We start from the raw sequence: 19,951 nt of genomic DNA on the forward strand, positions 1-19,951 counted from the left end.
AAATGCAGAAATACGAACTTTAAATGATGTTATTTCAAATGGAAATATGCTTGAGTTTACACAATTGCAAAATAAATTTGGACTGAATAAATCACAATTTTATAAATGGTTGCAATTGAAGCAGGCCATTCAGGCAGGGTTCCCTGAATGGAAAAATCTAAATTCTCAATATAGCATGGAATTTTTATGCTTCCAGGCAGATTTTCTGGGTCACCAGGCCGCACAGTGGTACAAAGTTATTAGTGAATTGGTCAATAAAAAACCTAAAATGGTCTTAGGGATATTTGGAGCATTGAGATTAAACATCAAATTTCAGCATCTCAATGGCCACAAATTTGGTCTTGGAGAATAAGATGTACACTGTCAGCATCTATGAGGCAAACTTGGTTTTTTCTTTTACATAGAGCATTTTGGACCCCTGTTAGATTACAAAAGTTAAATAGTTCATTGTCTAATAGATGCTGGCATTGTAAGCTTGATGTAGGGACTTTGGATCATCTTTTATTTTATTGTCCCTATATATTAGCCTTTTGGAATTCGATCTGGGATCAAATAAATTCTTTATTGGAAAATCCTGTAGCATTAACTTATGATACTGTGATATTTGGCATGTCTATAAGAAAAAAAGAGTCAGATATCGGCAAGTAATAACAAACTTTTATTGATTATGACAGGAGTTGCCATGCAACATATTACTACCAATTGGAAAGATCACAGCAGACTTAACTTTAATTTCTGGTGGAATTCACTTTGTCATCTATACAAAATGGAACGTTCAATAGCAATACAAAATGGAAATTATAAAAGGTTTAATAAAATATGGGAGCCATTGACATTGTTTTGTAATGAATAAACACCATTTTCTTAACACTACTTATGAATGGAGGGGAAAAGGGGAGGGATTGTATAAATAAAGGGGAAAAAAAGGTAAAAAGAACTATGAAAAAGATTGATTCAATTAAGAAAATAGTGTGGAAAGGGAGGGGGAGAAGGGTTTAGATACATATACATTTGTTATTATCTTGATAGATTTATCAAGTGTTGTTAGTAAATCTATGTATTACTTATATTGTACACTTGTTGTAAGTTTAAAAATGAATAAAGAATTAAAAAAAAAAAAAAAAAAAGACTAGCCTCCCTCGGCTCATTTTTTATTCTCCATTTGATTCTTACTGTACAACCACCTTGAAATGTATGATAAGGTGGAATACCAAATTCTTAATAAACTTGGAAACTATACAGTCTCAAGGGGACTACTTCGAAGGAGACGGTGGAAACTAGGAGTTTCGGTAAGCAAGGAGAAAATAGGTTCTTATCTGCTCATTTTCTTTCTGTTAGCTTGTAGACTGGTATAATTCCTTACGGTTGGATATTATACCTCACTATTACCAGCAGGTACAGACCGAGATCAAATTTCTATATCAGTACAGCTTCTCCTCTACTATTCCAGTCTGCAGAATAGCCAAGCAGAACCTAGGAAAATTCTTAACTGAAAACAATAAAAGACACTCCAAACAGGAATGCAAAATCAACAAACATCGTTAAACAACTGTTGGAACATGTGTAGAACTGTATCCAGGAAAATAAAACATCCCCACAGCTCACCAGCTAACTCACTGAGCCATCGCTGTTGTTCTTAATTCTCCCCGGCCCTAGAAAAATACTAGAACCCGCAGAAAAATTCAAAATCTGTACGCGAGCAAAAAAACGCAATCACCACACAAAGACAGATAAGGTGGGGAACTATACCGGTATACAAGCTAACAGAAAGAAAATTAGCAGGTAAGAACCTAATTTCTCCTTCTGTATCACTTGATAGATTGGTATAGTTCCTTACGAATGGGACGTACCAAAACAGTACCCATCAAGGGTGGGATCTCCGAAGGGCTGACACTAGAACACGTTCACCAAATACCATTTCCCGACACGTTTGAACATCTACACGGTAGTGTCTGACCAAGGAATGCAGAGAAGACCAGACTGCAGCCTTGCAAATATCCACTGGAGGCACTAGAGAAGATTCAGCCCAAGAAGCTGCCTGACACCTAGTGGAATGAGCCTTGAGAAATTCTGGAACAGGCTTCTTTGGAAGATAAGCATAAGCGATAGTCTCCTTGATTCAGCATGCAATGGTAGCCCTTAAAAGTGCCAATCCCCCTTACGAGTACCTGCTAGAAGGACAAAGATGATCTGATTTCCTGGATCCTCTGCACATAAGAGAGAAGGACCCAACTGACATCCAACTTGCGCAGCTGTCTTTGTTCAGAAGAGCCCTCCCGACTACCCAACACCGGAAGGAGAAACTACTTTTGGCAGAAAAGAACAGGCCTCAAGACAACCTGCTCCCTAGAAAACTCCAAGAAGGGAGCCCTACAAGAGAAAGCCTGCAGCTCAGAAACACATCTAGCTGAAGTAATGGCCACCAAGAAGATTGCCTTAAGAGTAAGGTCCTTCAAAGAGCAGTCACCCAACGATTCAAAAGGGGGATGCACTAGAACTGACAGAACCAGATTGAGATCCCAAGAAGGAACAGAGGGCCACACGAGAGGCCTAAGCAACTGGGCCGCCCACAAGAAGCGAATCACATCAGGAATGGCAGTCAAACGCTGACCTTTCACTAACCCCAAAAAGGCTGACAAGACTGCAAGCTGAACCTGAAGAAAAGACCAAGACAGTCCCCCAATCCAGGCCATCCTGCAAAAACTCTAGAATGCTAGGAAGGGAAGCGGAAAGAGACCACTCCATGCGCATCACACCACTCCTCAAATAGACGCCAAACCCTCACATAAGCTCCAGAAGTAGAAAGCCTCCAGGGACCCCAAGAGAGTTGAGATCACTATCTGAATACCCCTTCTTACCTAGGCAACCCCTTTCAAGAGCCAAGCCGTAAGACAAAAGGGACCTAGATTGAACATTGGAATGGGACCCTGTTAGAATGTCATCCAAGAGAGGCAGAAGAAGAGGATCCACCACCAGATGCTTCAACAGATCCACGTATCATGGTCGTCGAGACCAATCCGGAGCCACCAGAACCACGAGGCCTGGATGGTGAATTATGCAGAGAAGAACTCTGCCCACTAATGGCCACAGAGGGAACACATACAACAGCCCCTCCCGTTGGCCTTGGTTGAACCAGAGCATCCAGGCCCTTGGCCTGACCGTCCCTGCGACGACTGAAGAAGCGGGGTATTTTGGCATTGACACTTGTGGCCATCAGGTCCATGAGGGGCTGACTCCAAGACTGCACTATCAACTCAAGGGCCACCTGGCTTAGACACCACTCTCCAGGATCTAGCACGTGACGACTTAGGAAGTCCACTTGAACATTCTCCACTCCGGCTATGTGGGATGTTGATATTTCTTGAAGATGTGACTCCTGTGCCACCAAAGTGCTCCTGGTGCCACCCTGATGATCGACATAGGCCACCACCGTGGCATTGTCTGACTGAACCCTGATTGACTTGCCCATCAGAAAAGACTGGAAGGCTAGCAACGCCAGATGGATGGCTCTGGTCTCCAAGACATTGATCGACCAAGAAGCCTCCTCCGTGGACCAGGTGCTCTGAGCTGAGTGACCTAGACACTGAGCTCCCCAACTGAGAAGACTGTCATCCGTGAGGAGCACCGTCCACTGTGGCTGGTCCACTCGCCCCTTGTACAAGATGGGGGATCTGGAGCCACCAACGAAGATTGCCCCGAGCTAAACCCGGAAGCAGAACAGGGTGATACAGACTATGCCTCCGAGGTGACCACCTCCGAAGAAGAGCATACTGAAGAGGACGTATGTGGACCCGCGACCACCTCACTACATCGAGGGAGGCCATCATCGACCCCCAAGACTTGGAGGAAATCCTGTGCCCGAGGACACCGGGACACCATAAGCAAGCGAATCTGAGATTGTAATTTGCTTACCCGGGCCTCCGGAGGGAAGACCTTCCCCCTCAAGAAGGTGTCGAACAGGACCCCTAGATATTCCAGGCGCTGAGATGGAGACAACCGGCTCTTGGAAAGGTTGATGACCCATCTCAGCGACTGCAGAAACTCCACCACCTGAGCTGTGACCCGAGTGCTCTCCTGGAACGACTTGGCTCGAATCAACCAGTCGTCCAGGTAGGGATGAACAAGAATGCCCTCTTTGCGCAATGCTGCCGTGACGGACCACCATCACCTTGGTGAACGTCCGCGGAGCAGTGGCTAGACCAAAGGGCAATGCACAAAACTGATAGTGTTGCCCCAAGATCGCAAAGTGCAGGAAGCGATGATGGGAGGCCCGAGTACGAATGTGTAAGGAGGCCTGTCAGATCTACAGAGATCAGAAACTCCCCCGGCTGAACCACCAGAATCACAGACTGTAGAGTTTCCATGCAGAAGGAAGGCACGTGAAGAGCCCTGTTGACCCCCTTCAAATCCAGGTTGGGTCGAAAGGTCCCTTCCTTCTTTGGCACCACAAAGTAAATCGAATATCAATCTGTGCCCCACTCCTGCGGGGGGAACTGGAACCACCGGACGGAGAGCCAACAGTCTTTGAAGGGTCTGATGAAAAGCCTGCTGCTTCCACCCCACCTGCAAGGGAGAAGCGAGAAAATGGTCTGGCAAGGACCAGGCGAACTCCAGAGCACAGTCGTCCCAGATCACTTCCATAACCCACTGATTGGACGTGATGTCTGCCCACTTTGGATAAGTCTCTCAGCCGTGCGCCCACCGGAACCAAGTCAGGCACCAGCAAGGAGTCATTGGGCAGGATGGGCAGCAGGAAACCTGGCAGGGGCGCTACCTGCACCCCGGCGGGCCCCACGAAAGGACTGCATGCTCTGGAAGAATCTGCCTCTAGAGAGCCCAGAAGATGGAAAAGAGGCAGCCCCTCTACCAGAGCGGAAGCGGTGGAAATCACGGCCACACCTTTGAGCAGGACCACATCAAACCAGCAGCCTAGGCCTATCCTCAGGTAAACGAGCCACTTTGGAATCAGTGAGAGTCTGAACCAACCTGTCCAGGTCCTCGCCAAACAAGAAAGATCTTTTAAAAGGGAACTTTGTCAACTTAGCTTTGGATGCCGAATCCGTCGACCAAGCGCAAAACTACAAGGTACGGCTTGCTACCACTCCAAAGGCCAAAGACTTGGCAGAAGCTCGAAAGAGGTCATACATAGCATCCAAGAGATAAGAACTCAATTCAATTTTGGCAACTTCCTGCTTAAGCAAGTTCCAGTTCTCAGATTTACAGTCAAGCACATGCTGGGCCCAACGAAAACACATCAGAGCCACTAGCCTGCTACACATCGCCGCCTGGACCGACAGAGCCGTCACATCAAAACTCTGTTTAAGGAAGGACTCCAACTTACGCTCCTCCAGGTCCTTCAAGGATGCACCACCCGCAACAGGCACGGTATGCCTCTTAGAAATGGCCGAGACCAATGTGTCTACTACGGGTGACTTCAAAGTGTCTCTATCCCCTTCAGGAATGGGATACAGGCAGGCCATAGAGCGTGTAAAACGGAAAAGGGCTTCCAGCACCTGCCACTGTGCGAGCATAATATCCTGAATACTCTGATTTATAGGAAAAGAGCAGGAAGCAGAGCAGATCCCCTTAAGCAAGGGGTCCACCGTATGTGGTGCAAAACCGAAGAGACCTGCAAAATTAACTCATGAAGCTCTTCCCGCTGAAAAATGCGCACCATAGACGCATCTTCGCCAGCTAAAGGGTGCTCGAACCCCTCGTTGGCAGAATCTGGCCCCTCAAGAGGATCCTGGAATTCTTCCTAAGAGTCCAAGTCCTCGTCAATTTCATCTTGCTCCTCTGGGTAAAAATCCTCATCCCAAGAGACCCTCGGGCGTTTGGATGAGAGAGGAGTAATTGGGGGGGGGGGGGGGAAGAGAGAGGGGCTGCGCCAGGAAAGACTGAGGGAAACCTTCCCCCAAGACCCCCAGAGTAGACATGGAACCTCCTGCAGCCAGCACATAAGATTTACAAAGTGCTTTTTTTAGTTCAAAAAATTTTATTGAGTTTGGTATATTAAGTACAATAAATGTTAACAAGGCAAGAAACATGCACGCTGCACCAATGCAATGAGTCACAAGAAATTATCTATATAAAGTGATACAGCAGGCAGGCCCACGCCTATCTAGAAAGAGGGGAGTAGCAGCACAACACGCAGCCAAAAGTACATGTAATATCCAAAACAGACACACCGGAGCCATACAAACATTGGGAATGAGCCATAAGGTAAGATCCAGATTTAAATGATGACAGTCATGTTTCCGCACATGAGCTGAATGTCGTCAGCCTGTGTTGCAATAGGAGTTAAATGGACTCCATATTTTAGTATAGGAGCTCGTGGCCTTGTGTTTTTCTGCTATAACGCTTTCATAGTTTACTGTAAGGCATAGCGTATTCCACCATGTATTGTAGTTCACCTTAGACATGTCTTTCCAGCAATGTAATATATTTTTAAGGGCTAGAAATATCAATATGTTGAGCAGTCTCGCATTGTAATCAGGCAGCAAATGCAGGAGGCCATGATGACCTAGTATAATAATGCATAAACTCAGAGGCTCTGCTATGTTTAGTATTTTAGAAAATGTTTCCCATACTGCATTCCACTAATTCACTAAGTATGCACAATTGTAGATCATATGCGTTAAATTGCCCTCCTGCATGTTACAAGACCAACACATGGGAGAAAGTCCAGTTGAGAGTTTTGCTACCTTAATTGGGGTCCAGTGAGTTCTATGCAACAGAAAGAACATAGATTGAAGAATGCTGGCAGATCGAGAGGATTTAAACAAATTTTTCCAGACTGCCTGCCAAATTTCATCCTCTAAAGCTAGTCCCAAAGCTCCATGCCAAGCATTCATTACCTTCGACAGGGAATAATTCAAAGATTTTCTCAATAGAACATACCATCTTGAGACGACTCCTTTTTTATTTTTATTAATTAACGAAGTTTTTAGAAATCAATGCTGGAGTAATTCCCAATTTCCCCACATCTGGATACAGAGCTTTCAAGCAGTGTCTCAATTGTATACAACGATATTGTTGATGATGAGGCAAATGATAACGAGTGTGAAGATTCTCAAAGGTCATCCATTGGGAGTCCTTTAGTAAATCTTGAAGAGTCCAGATGCCACAATTCTGCCACAACTTCCAATCAAGTGATCTGTATCTTGATATGATCGTTATGCCACAGCAAGATTCAACGAGATTCATGCCATTTAATTTCAAACAAGTTGTCGTAGGCTTTGAGTACTTCGTGAGTGGAATAGAAAATGGGTTGGCATTTATCCATTGCTCGTAAAGATACAGATAAAGTGTAGGCAAGGCGAGTTGAACCATGCAGACTCTTTTCCAGTTTTAACCAGATGGGAGAATTAGGATTGGAATTAGAATCTAACCACATCAAGCCATGGCGCATAATGAAAGCTTGATGGTAGTGCAAAAAAAGTCAGGGAAATTTACTCCCCCCATCTCTTTGGGTTGCTTCAATTTATGTAGCGCAATTCGTGGTTGTTTATTTTGCCATAAAAATCCACTCAAACAGCATTCAATGTCATGTATGTCGTTTGAGCAAAAATGGAACCATGCTCAGGATATAATTTATTTTGGAAAGTAGCATCATTTTAATGGTATCCAGTCGGCCCCACCAGGTCAACTTGAGAGGTGACCATTTCCAAGTGGAATCCTTGATGGTATTTAGAATATAATCTGTGTTGTACTGCTCCATATCCTCCAGAGTGGAGCCCACATAAACACCTAGATATTTAATCTTTGTTGGATTCCAAAGAAAACCATGGGAGTCCATTTCATGTTTGTCTTGAGCACAATTCAGTGGCATAATCTCAGACTTTGATGTGTTCAGTCTATATCCAGAGACCTAGGCATAGCTGTTTATCACGTTGAGAATGGATGGAATTGAATCAGGAGTTACGTAAAGTATTATGTCATCAGCATATGCGGATAACTTAACCTTCATGGTTTCATGGACAAATCCCTTGATGGAGTCATTTGCATGGATACCAGTCAACAATGATTCTAGAGCTAAATTAAATAACAGTTGCGAGAGTAGATATCCATGTCGTGTTCCTCTCGATGATCTAAAAGGTGTCCATTGATGCAAATTTTTGTAGTGGGGGCATAGTATAAAACTTTAATCATTTGAATAAATTGCGTGGGGAAGTCGTATTTAGTAAGGGTGGCGAACAAAAAGGGCCATTCCACTCTGTTGAAAGCCTTTTCAGCATCTAGTGCTAATAGGGCAAGTTTTGGGGACTTAGACTGACATACAGATATAATATTAGACAGGGTGCATGTGTTATTGGAGGAGTGGCAAACATACATAAAACCTATTTGGTCCTCAGTAATCAGCAAGGGTAAAACTTTCTGTAGTCGGGAGGCCAGTAGTTTAGCATAGATTTTAGCGTCAACGTTTATCATCGAGAGTGGTCTATAATTACTAACAAGTTTAGGATCTTTGCCCTGTTTGGGAATCACAATTATAGTCGCTTCGGTAAAAGTCCCATCTGCTTTCCCCTGCAATGCAAGATATTCAAAAAACTGCAGCAAAAGAGGGGCCAATGTCATCTTAAAGGCTTGGTAAAATTCGACAATAATGCCAGATTTACAAAGTGCTAACAAAAAATTCAGGAGAAAAAACCTCCAGCGGCCCAAAGGAACTCTCTGCCCCAGCAGCGGACCCTGCCATACCTTGCCCCTATATTTCCAGAACAGGGAGAAGGTCACCTGAGGTAACTGAAATGAAGGAGGAGGTTCCCGCCAAAATCAGCCCTGAAACCGCCAAAATCGGAGCTCCTGCGGCCTGCTGCATCTGAAAAGTCTGGGACTTTCCTGATGCTGAGACTGAGGAACCGACTGACGCAAAAAGGGAATCCTTAGCTGTTCTGGCAGCAAGGGAATCATTTTCTCCCTGACCGTCGGCGGCTGATGAACCCCCTCCGCGTGGGCGTTGGGGGAAGCCCGGGCTTCCCCGCGATCCAAACCAGACTCAGGAGATACATGCGGCGGGGTGCCCTGGCCGCCAGTATCTGCTGCCAACAAGGCTTTCCCACCGCTCCGGCCTGCACAACGCTTGCACAAGCCTGCTGCGAGTACCTCGCATCTGGAGCACTTTTTCCCTTTAAAAGTGCTCATTGTGCTGAAAACTGCCCTAGCTACAAGAAAAGTGCCAGTTAGTTGAAAAAAAACAGACTAAAAGGAATTTAGTCCTTTAGACTGGCATACCTCAGGATTTGGGTTTTGTTTTTTACAGAACAGACTCCAAGGCTCTCAAAGCTGGAGGGCTGACCAACCAGGGGTGATGAGGCACCTCTACAAAAATATGGGGAGGGACCCAGCACGAGACCCTTCAGGTTTAACACCCCCGAGGTTGAAAGGATCCCCAACATTCAAGCTCTATCCGGCACAAAAGGGGAACCAGGAGTCCAAAAACAAAGTTCCAACAGTGTTAAGAGTGGAGCTGAAATTAGCCTTACCACCTACTACCGGAGACTGAGGGAAGGGAAGCTGTACTGATATACAAATTTGATCTCTGTCTCCACCTGCTGGTAGCAGTGAGGTATAATACCCATTCATAAGAACTATACCGGTCTATCAAGTGATACGGAATTTTTTTTTTACAATTGAATTCCCCAAATTTTTGGGTAGCACCTTGTAAGTGACCCAGGTTTGTCAGAGGCAGGATTGCTGGACTCCATACAACCCTGGCCTGATAGCATGGCATGGGTTCAACAATAAAGGCCTTGAGTCTCCTTTGGTTGAACCAGACAACAAAATGAAAGTAACAAATTACATCGAGTCACTTACCTATCTTGCTTTCAGGGTATGGGATAATGCCAGGATCTGAATAGAAAGCCTCAAGCTGAAAGGAACCTTTCCTATAGAATGTAAGAACTTTAGAGAAAGGAGCTGCATGATTTCTGCTGAATACTTCATGAACCCTGTAATATGAAACACAAAATTTTGCTCATTAGGGAAGATTAGGTACTTACTTTGATAATCTTTCTAGTAAATAGGCACATCACTCCTAAACTCTTGGGTAGTCAATTCCTTCCTGCGAGAATCTGTGTAGAGAGCATCATTAGCATCTTTTTGCTCCACATCCCCTCACTCTGGGCTGTCCTGCAATTCCTCAGTTCATTTACAAGCAGATGGTCAGCCCTAGAGAGGAAACAGAGGAAGAGATACAGGGATACTCCCCATGAAACAAGTCTGTTCTGCACATATCACAAAAAACAACACTTAAACATGAATCATTGAAATATAAGGTGGAACAAACTAGCTACCTACCAGAGTCAACCTGCTCTAACAGGGTTCTGAAGGATACCTCTGGGATACCATGAAATAGCAGTGATGTCCTCTATCCTCGTCCTTACAGGATAAAGGAAAGAAATAAGATAACCAGACTTTCATGCATGTCTGCAGCAGTAAGCAAGCAAATTAAGATTTGACGGGTCGGGCTTCGGTAATGATGTGCCTATTTACTAGAAAGATTATCAAGATAAGTACCTAATATTCCCTTCCCTTGGGATATATCAAAGCAATCCCAGGAATCTAGGGTGGGACAGATAAACCTGCTGCAAGTACAGATGATCCAAATGTGGAGTCCAATTTGGCCGTCACGTCCACCCTGTAAAATTTTGTGAATGTATGGAGGGAGGACTATGTGGCTGCTCTGTAATCTCTTCAGGGGAAGCTGTAGCCTCCACTCAGGAGGATGCTATTCCCCTAGTAGAATTCACCTTTAAGGATACAGGAAGCTGCTTTCTGTGCCCAATATAGGCTGTAGAGATGACCATACAAATCTATCTTGAAATGTTGACTTTAGAAGCTGGTTGACTCTTATGGGCTGCACCAGCCACCATAAAGATGATCAGACAATTAAAACTCAATTTGTCACTTCCAGCTAACAAAGCATTACTCTGCAAATATCAAGCAATTTCAGGACTTTGGTTCCTCTTCTTGGATTCAAGGGTGTGACGACCAGTAGCAATATTCCTGGCTGACGTGAAAACTAGATACTACTTTCAGCAAGAAAGATGGTGCAGTACACAGTATTACTCCAGACTCTGGAATTCAGAAAAAGGGTTCTCTGTATGAGAGTACTTGCAGTCCCAACATTCATTGAGCCGAAGTGATAGCCATTAAAAATGCCACTTTAACCATGAGGTCCAACCATGAGCAGAAGCTCGTATGGAGCTCTAGCGAGTGCCTACAAGACAAGATTAAAACTCCATGATGGAAAAGGATGTCATACAAGAAGATGCAGGCACAAAGCCCTTTAAGAAACTTAGCCACATCTGGGTGTGAGGCCAAAGTCTTCTTGAGCACTTGAATCTGAAACATGAAAGACCCACTATTTGAACTTTGAGGGAGCCAGCCTCCAGGCCTTTTTCAAGCCCCTCCCACATGAATTTGACCAAAGAGATCAGAAACACTTCAAGGCTTTAGCATAGGCAGCCAATGTTGTCTGCTTCTTGGATCATAGGAGGGTGACAATCATCACATCCGAATAGCTTCTGTACACTAAGGCTGTGTGCTTAATTGCCTTGGCGTAAGACCAAAGTGCTCCAAATCCTCCAGAGTGAATGGGCCTTTTGCGAGCAACCCCCGTATAGCATGGTAGTCAGATTCTTGTCCCTCTGTAGACTGACAAGATGCCGCAGCCAGCCTGGTGTGACCAGAACTACCAGTCCTGGGTGCAACATTCTTTGCAGGACTATCATGGGCCATGGAGGGAATACATATAGAAGCCCTGCCTTTTGGCCATTGTTGCACCAGGGCATCCAAGCCGTTGCTTCCTGGCTCATATTTTCAACTGAAGAACTGAGCCGCCTTCCTGTTGGCCGCTGACATCATCAAATCTAATGTCAAACTCCCTTGACTCAAAATGCTGCTGAATACCTTTGGAGATCGCACCCATTCTCTGGGATCTAGGGTTTTTTGGATGAGAAAATCCACTTATACATTGTCCACTCCCGCTACATGTGCTGCCAAGAGGACCATTAAGTGAATCTTTGCCCAACAAAACATTTGAGCTTCCAGGTGTAGTGGTGCACTCTTTGTTCCCCCTGCTGACATAAGCTACTGTAATTGCACTGTCTTTAGAAAACTCTCAGTTTTGTTCTGCCATGTGCTTCTGAATACCTGCAGGAACAGGCATATGGCTCTCAGCTCCAACTGGTTGATTGACCACTTCCTCTGGAAGGGGGACCAGCATTCCTGAACCAGATGCCCTTTGCAATACACTCGCATCTATAGTCATAATCATCCATGAGGAGATACGGAATGAATTCCTCGGGTTAGGGACTGAGGCTCCAGCCACCAGTCAATCAGACATGCTCCCACTGTCCATGGTAAATGCTTCTGCAACACATCCCTTTGCAGGCACCTGCAGGATAGGAGCTCATCCTGGAGAGGGTGTAGGTATGCCCAGGGAACAACATCTATAGTTGTTACCATTGACCCCAGCACCTGCAGGTAATGCCAAGCTGTCTGTCGGCTAGTCTAGAAATTCCCTGATTTGCTCTGCGGGCTTTTGGCAGAAACACTTTGTTTTCCTTTTGTGTTGAACAGAACGTCTAGACCAGGGGTGTCAAAGTCCCTGCTCAAGGCCTGCAATCCAGTTGGGTTTTCAGGATTTCCCCAAAGAATATGCATGAGATCTATTTGCATGTACTGCTTTCATTGCATGGTAATAGATCTCATGCATATTCATTGGGAAAATCCTGAAAACCCAACTGGATTGCAGCCCTTGAGCAGGGACTTTGACATCCTTAGTCTAGACACTGCAGGACCTGTATCAGCTCCAGGTGGCTTTTTTGAAAGTTGACCCCCAGCCCAGGTTCTGCAGAAGCTGAACCACTCACTGCAATGTTGTCCTTCCTTTGGATTTGGATGGGGCTCTTATCAGCCAATCGTCCAGATACGGATGCACCTCTATCCCCACCTTACAAAGGTATGCTGCTGCTGCCACCATCACCTTGGTGAAGGTGCGTGGCATCATAGCCAGTCCAAACTGCAGGGTCCAGAACTGAAGTGCTGCTCTAGAACAAGGAACTTTAAGAACCTCTTGTGCTCTCAAAAAAATGGGAACATGCAGCTAGGCCTTTGTCAAATCCAGAGAGGTGAGAAATTCTCCCATCGCTTCCGAAGCAATGACTGACACACCTTCTCCATATGGAAACAGGGTATCTTGAGGGCCACATTGACTGACCTGAAAACCAGAACCAACTTATCAGCCAATCGTCCAGATACGGATGCACCTCTATCCCCACCTTACAAAGGTATGCTGCTGCTGCCACCATCACCTTGGTGAAGGTGCGTGGCATCATAGCCAGTCCAAACTGCAGGGTCCAGAACTGAAGTGCTGCTCTAGAACAAGGAACTTTAAGAACCTCTTGTGCTCTCAAAAAAATGGGAACATGCAGCTAGGCCTTTGTCAAATCCAGAGAGGTGAGAAATTCTCCCATCGCTTCCGAAGCAATGACTGACACACCTTCTCCATATGGAAACAGGGTATCTTGAGGGCCACATTGACTGACCTGAAAACCAGAACCAAACTACAATCTTCTGAGTCTATTTTGGGCACTATAAAGTATATGGAGTATCTGCCTAAGTCCGATTCTTTGTCTGGTATGGCTTCTATGGTCATTAGATCCAGTAGTCTCTGCACTATCGCTCAAACTGACTGTTTTTTCTGATCTCCTTGCTGGAGATTCCACAAAAAGGTCCAGGAGGGGACAAAAGAACTTGAGTTTATACCCCTCCCGAATAATCTCCAGTACCCATCAGTCTGAAGTAATCCCCACCCATGCTCCCCAATAGGCCATTAACCTCCCATCAATCCTTGAATGTCCGGCTGTTGCCTTGGCATCATTAACTGCTTCTTGGGACAAAAGTAGGGCAGAATCCTGAAAGTTAGGGGGGAGGGCACTTGGTACCCCTAAATCTGTCTCGTGCCTTGAAATTATCTCTGGAACGATGATCCTCCCAAGTACTGGCAAAAACACTTAAGAGTTACAAAAATTACCTCAACCTGACCCCCTAGGGGTTCTCGGTCTGCTGTCTGGTAAAAACTTTGGTTTGTGAACCTGCACACTGCCATGAGGTCATCCAGACTAGAGAATGACATGTGGACAAATTTGTCCCCATTCCTGCAGGATCTCAATTTCTGCATCCCATCCCTGTGAATTTTGTCACTTTCTCTGTCCCCACTCCATTCCTGCATGTTCTGCCTTAATCACATGCTTTGCCAGGGATGCATTTTTGTTCTTTCCTGGCTCTAACCAAGATTTTTGACCTGAACTCAAGCCATCTGTGATCTCACTTCCCCAGGAGAACTAGAGGAAGCTAAGCTCATGGCTCCTGTCTCTCTCCCCCCCCCCCCCAAATGTGCTGCGCAGCACTAGGACATGGACTGTCCTCGTCCTACCATCCAGTGCTAATCTGGCATGAATCCAATGTATCCTGGCCTGAGGAGTCCATCCCACCTGATTTTCTACCAAATTGAGGTGTTTTGAGGCAGATAGAGGCTTTTTAAATCAAATCGGGAAATCCAAGATGGTCACTGTGGCAGCGTTTTAGTGCCAAAAAAATGGCCCAGAGAGCAAATTAAAAGTGCAAAAGAATACATAGAAAAGGAATTTTTGGGTTGTGGGGGACCCAATCCTAGCCCCAGAAACATCCAAAAATGCAATTAGAAGACCCTCCTGAAGTTTCCCATAGACCACAATGGTCTGTACTCCCATTTGTGCCGGTACTATTCCTGCTTCAGCTAAAACAGCAGCTAGGATATGGAGAACACTGCCTCAGAGAAGCAAGCAGACAATCAGACCAATGGTTCGACTAAGAATTACTCCTACTCAAGAGACAATGTAGACGTCTGGAAAGAAAATGGAGAAAAACCAACCAAGATCACACGAAAACCGCCTGGAAAAAAATTAACAAACAATACAAACTTCTATTAAAAGAAAAGAGAAAAAAACATTACACCAACCTAATAGGCACGGAAACCCAAGACACCAAAAAACTATTCCAAATATTAAAAGATCTAAACACCATACCCTATTTGACCACTAACAATAACTCCTCCCCTTCAGCCTCCCTCCTAGCTGAACACGTCAAGAATAAAATTACAAACACCAGAGCTACTCTCATTAGTAACCCAACCCACCTACTCGAAGTCACAATACTCCCCACAGAAAATGAATCTTGTGCTGCAGACAGATCTTGGTCCCAATTCCCTAAGATACATTGGACCGAATTCAACAAACTCTACAATAAGTACAGCCACTCATCATATGAACTCAACCACTGCCCGCCATATCTCCTGTCATCAGCGAGCACTAAGTTCCGTACCTTACTCCTACACTGGATACAAACCATGCTCACAGATGGCATTTTCCCGAATGACCTCAGCGAAATCATCATCACCCCAATTTAAAAGACCCAAAAGGACCAACAGACCTCTCATCCAACTACAGACCAATAGCCTCAATACCTCTATATATCAAACTAACAGAAGGATTAGTAGCCAAATTCCTCACCAACTATCTCGAGGACCATAACTTACTCCATCCCACACAATCCGGCTTCAGAACTAACTTCAGCACAGAGACACTACTAGGCTCCCTTATTGACACAGCAAGACAACACCTCAGCACTGGAAAAAAATTGCTGCTCATACAGTTGGACCTGACAGCGGCATTTGACCTGGTAGACCATAACATCCTACTGCAAATCTTGGACTCAATAGGCATCTCAGATAAAGTATACTCATGGTTTGAAGGTTTCTTAAAATCCAGAACATACAAAGTAAAATCAGACAAAGAAAAATCCAAACCTTGGTCCAACCCCTGCGGGGTTCCACAAGGGTCCCCACTGTCCCCTACTCTCTTCAACCTATATACGGCCTCTCTTGGCGTTTACCTGAACAAACAAGGCCTATCCTCTTATAGCTATGCTGATGACATCACCATCCTCATTCCTTTCGACCAACCAATGCTCTTAATGTCAGACACACTACACAGAACTCTAGCTACAGTTACGACAAACTGAAACTCAACCCAGACAAAACTAAATTCATCCTCCTAGAAAATAACAAAATCCCAACCATAACCAACTTAGAAATCAACTCTATCAACTACCCTTTGCAAACCACCCTAAAACTTCTAGGTATGACTATTGACAGAGGCTGCACCATGCAACCACAAATTAACAAAACAATACAGAAATCTTTCGCAGTTATGAGAAACCTTAGACAAGTCCGAAAATTCTTCGAAAAAACACAATTTCAGCTCCTAGTACAATCTCTAATCCTAAGTATCCTAGACTATTGCAACATCCTCTACCTCCCCTGCTCTGCAATAATGATTAAACAACTACAGACAATTCAGAATACAGCTCTGAGACTCGTCTATTCATTGAAAAAACATTATCACATTACTGAGGCATTAATCAATTCTCATTGGCTTCCAGGAAAGAATACAATCCAGGAAATAATACAATTTAAATTCTACTGTATACTATTTAAAACTATAAATGGAGACAGCCCAACCTACCTAAATGACCGCCTCATCCAAACCACCTCTACCAGGCATAGAAAAACACATACCCCATTACACTTACCCCCCAATCAAAGAAGTAAAACGGAAAAAACTATACAACGGACTACTGGCCACTCAGGCAGCGAAGATAGACAACCAAGTCTCCAACCTATTGACAACAACCCTAGACTACAAGATGTTCAGAAAGGAAATAAAAACTATACTCTTCAAGAAATCCCTTAATAAAGCTTAATACCATGATAAAGCTTAACCCCCCTCTTACCATCCCCTCCCTAACCCCAGATCCTACTTTTCCCTCTCTTGGAAACCTTCTCTGATCTAACTTTGTAACCTTTCTTCCATAACTCTTTTTGTAATCCGCTTTGAACCGAAAGGTAATGGCGGAATAGAAATCTGTAATGTAATTTAAAATAACTCCAAATGCTTGTCTATTCAGGCTGCCAGTCAGACTAAGGTATATACTGACCCCTCAGGCCCCTACAGATCCTCATGCATTGTTGGGGGAGGGGGGAACGCAGCTGGCACCCCATAGGGCCCTAAAGATTGAAGCGGTGCCATTTAGCCTGCACTCAAGCTCTGGTGTTAAACAGGAACGAGCTTTGCTCCCGGGGGAACTATCCCCAAGCCACCAAAAGTCTTAATGCAGGCTGGCTAGGCAGGTGCCCTGTAAAAGGGTTGTTCCCTTTCCCCCCTAGTTACAGACTTCTTACAGGAAAATTTGTAGCTTCTCCCAGGCAGAGCTGCCCCAGTAAAACTGGGAACCTCTGAAGCACCACAAAGCCTCAAAATTCTGGACAGAAGACCCAAAAATTACAAATCAAGATCAGAGCAAATTGACAGACCTCTCGGGTGTAGCAGGTAAAACAGAGGTGCTGCAGCACAGCCCAGTAACATAGCAGATGGAGCAAAAAGAATTTGATTGATGCCTTTTGCACATCTCACAAGTAGGAGGTGAATAACCCACTGTTCAAGACTCGCATGCCTTTTGCACATCTCACAAGTAGGAGGTGAATAACCCACTGTTCAAGACTCGTATGCCTTTTGTACTAAAACTGCTTTTGAGGCTATAACCACTCCTGGTAAACATATTTGCTTTAAAGAAAATTCCATACAATAATGCCGTTTTAGAGATTGAGGGTATTTTTTTTTCCAGAAATGAAAAAGATATAAATGAGAGGAAAGGCAAAACCAAAAAAGCAGCTCTGACTAGTTCAAGAAAATCTCAAGCGACTCCTTGAGTATTCCCTTATGGCTGGATTCTTAACCCTTCCTCTCTGCTGAACTATTCATGAGTTCTTCAATTGTCCCAGAATTAAGCCACATCATTCCAGACCAACAGCATCTGCTGGAGAGACTAATGAGCTTAGACTGCATAGTGCCTTATGTTTCATTGCATGCCCCCTAGTCCTAGTATTTTTGGATAGAGTAAACAAGGGATTCATATCTACTCTTTTCACTCCACTCAGTATATTCATTAGGCTGTATATTCATGCAATATTAACATTTTTTGAAAAATGAATTCCATTAATCCATTCATAATTTCACAACGATTTTTCTATCTAGAAGATATCACAGATTCTTGGTTTTGCATTTCTCAAAACTGAATTTGTGTCTGCAGAGATAACATGCTTCTTCAAAGCAAAAATGTTATAAAACAAACTTGAGAAAAAGACCTTAGTCCAATTGATCCTTAGCAAATCAATGTACACAATAGTGTTGCCCAATTCACCGATTCACTTTGATGAATCGATTCAAATCGATTTGTTTAAAAAAAAAAAAAAAAAAAAGTGCTCGCCAATTCGTTCAGGTCTCCTAAAGCAGGAGCAGCAGCGCTGCCTCTTGCTGGCTGTCCACTGCCGCTGCTGCTCCTGCTTTAGGGGGGTGAGGTCAGTCATGAAGTGCTGCATAGGTGCTTTTTTTAGCGTCCTCCGGCTTCCCCCTGGCCTCCCGGTCTCACCTTCAGATAATTAGGGCAGCCTGCAGAGGATCACCGGTGCTGTAGTGATCCTAGAAGGTTGCCGTCATCCTCCACAGCACGTTCCCTTTGCTGCAATCTTGCTCCTGACGTCAGTGGAGGGGCAGGACCACGATAGAGGGAACATGATGTGGAGGCCAATAGCAGCCTTCTAGGATCACTATAGCACCGGCGATTCACTGCAGGCTGCCCTAATTAGCTGAAGGTGAGACTGAGAGGCAAGGGGAGAAGCTGGAGGACGCTACAAAGAAGCGGGGGGGGGGAGGGGGGAACATGCAGATCTTTGAGAGGGGAGGAGGGGACCCTGGTGTAGCGGGAGGGAAGGGGGTACAAAGACGTGCATATGCCAGAATGGGGGAGGGGTGGGGGAAGAAATAATGGGTCTAAAAACAGAGGATAGGGAGAGAGATGGGGACAATGGGATTTAGGGAGGGAAGGAGCAGACAAGGAGAGAGGTTGGACACAAGGGATGGTTGGGGGGGATAGAGATACTGGATAGGAAGGTAGTTGGGAAGAGAAAGGGAGAACTGGTGGACCCCGGGGTTTTGGGGAAGGAGGGAGAGATGCTGGATGAAAGGGCAGTTGAGAAAAGGAGAGATGGTGGATCTAGGGATGGTGGGGTCCATCCCTGCAGCTGGAGACAAAAAGAAGAAAAGATGCTAGACTTCTGGGGGAGGGAAGGGAAACAGAAGGGGAGGACAGAGATGGAAGATGGATGGTTAGCACAGAGAAAGAAGAAAACAACAAATGGGCCGGACACCCTGGCAAGCGAGTTATCAGAAGACATTTGTCGCAGAGCCTTGGACCAATATGATTTGAATAATGACCAACCAAAGGTAAAAGAGAAAATAAAATTATTTTTTCTGTGATTACAATATGTCAGATTTGAAATGTGTATCTTGTCAAAGCTGGTATTAAATCTTAGCTCACGTTCATGGTCTAACAGAGAGAGGAAAAGTCTTTTTTGTTTATTTTGTTTACATCACAGCGCCAGCATGGGTAGGAGAGAGCAAAGGGGGTGGGGTGGGTGAAGAGGCTATAAAATAAACCCACCAGGATGTTTGAAAAAAACACCCAATTGGGCAAGAAAATCAAATCGAAAAATCAATTCAACAGGCTGACTCGAATCAAAAATTTTTCTTCCTGAATCGGGCAGCACTACTACACAAAAATCAACCCCTTACCTTTTAAGTGCTAAGTTTTTATATCTGCACAAGAAGCTAAGTGTGAGGAGGGAGAGGTAAGCTGTAAAAATGGAAGTGAAATCTTATGAGCAGAATACTCCAGAAGCCTTAAGATTTTTGCATGTATAGCCTGAGGTTTATCATATTATTCTATTCTTGGAGGAGAAAACCTACAATGGCAGAAGGCTGCAAGAGAGATCCAGTATGGGAGTATT

General features: G+C 44.7%; 1 protein-coding gene across 1 annotated transcript in view; it reads right to left on the reverse strand.

The window, feature by feature from the left end:
• HSPH1 (heat shock protein family H (Hsp110) member 1) overlaps positions 1-19,951 on the reverse strand; it is a 161,714-nt gene that overhangs the window by 47,239 nt on the left and 94,524 nt on the right. The window contains exon 10 of the mRNA XM_033950106.1: positions 9,817-9,950. Within this exon, the coding sequence (XP_033805997.1) occupies positions 9,817-9,950 (134 nt within the window). The remainder of the gene's footprint in view (positions 1-9,816; positions 9,951-19,951) is intronic.

This window comes from Geotrypetes seraphini, chromosome 6 (assembly GCF_902459505.1).
Source record: "Geotrypetes seraphini chromosome 6, aGeoSer1.1, whole genome shotgun sequence".
Taxonomy (NCBI): Eukaryota; Metazoa; Chordata; class Amphibia; order Gymnophiona; family Dermophiidae; genus Geotrypetes; species Geotrypetes seraphini.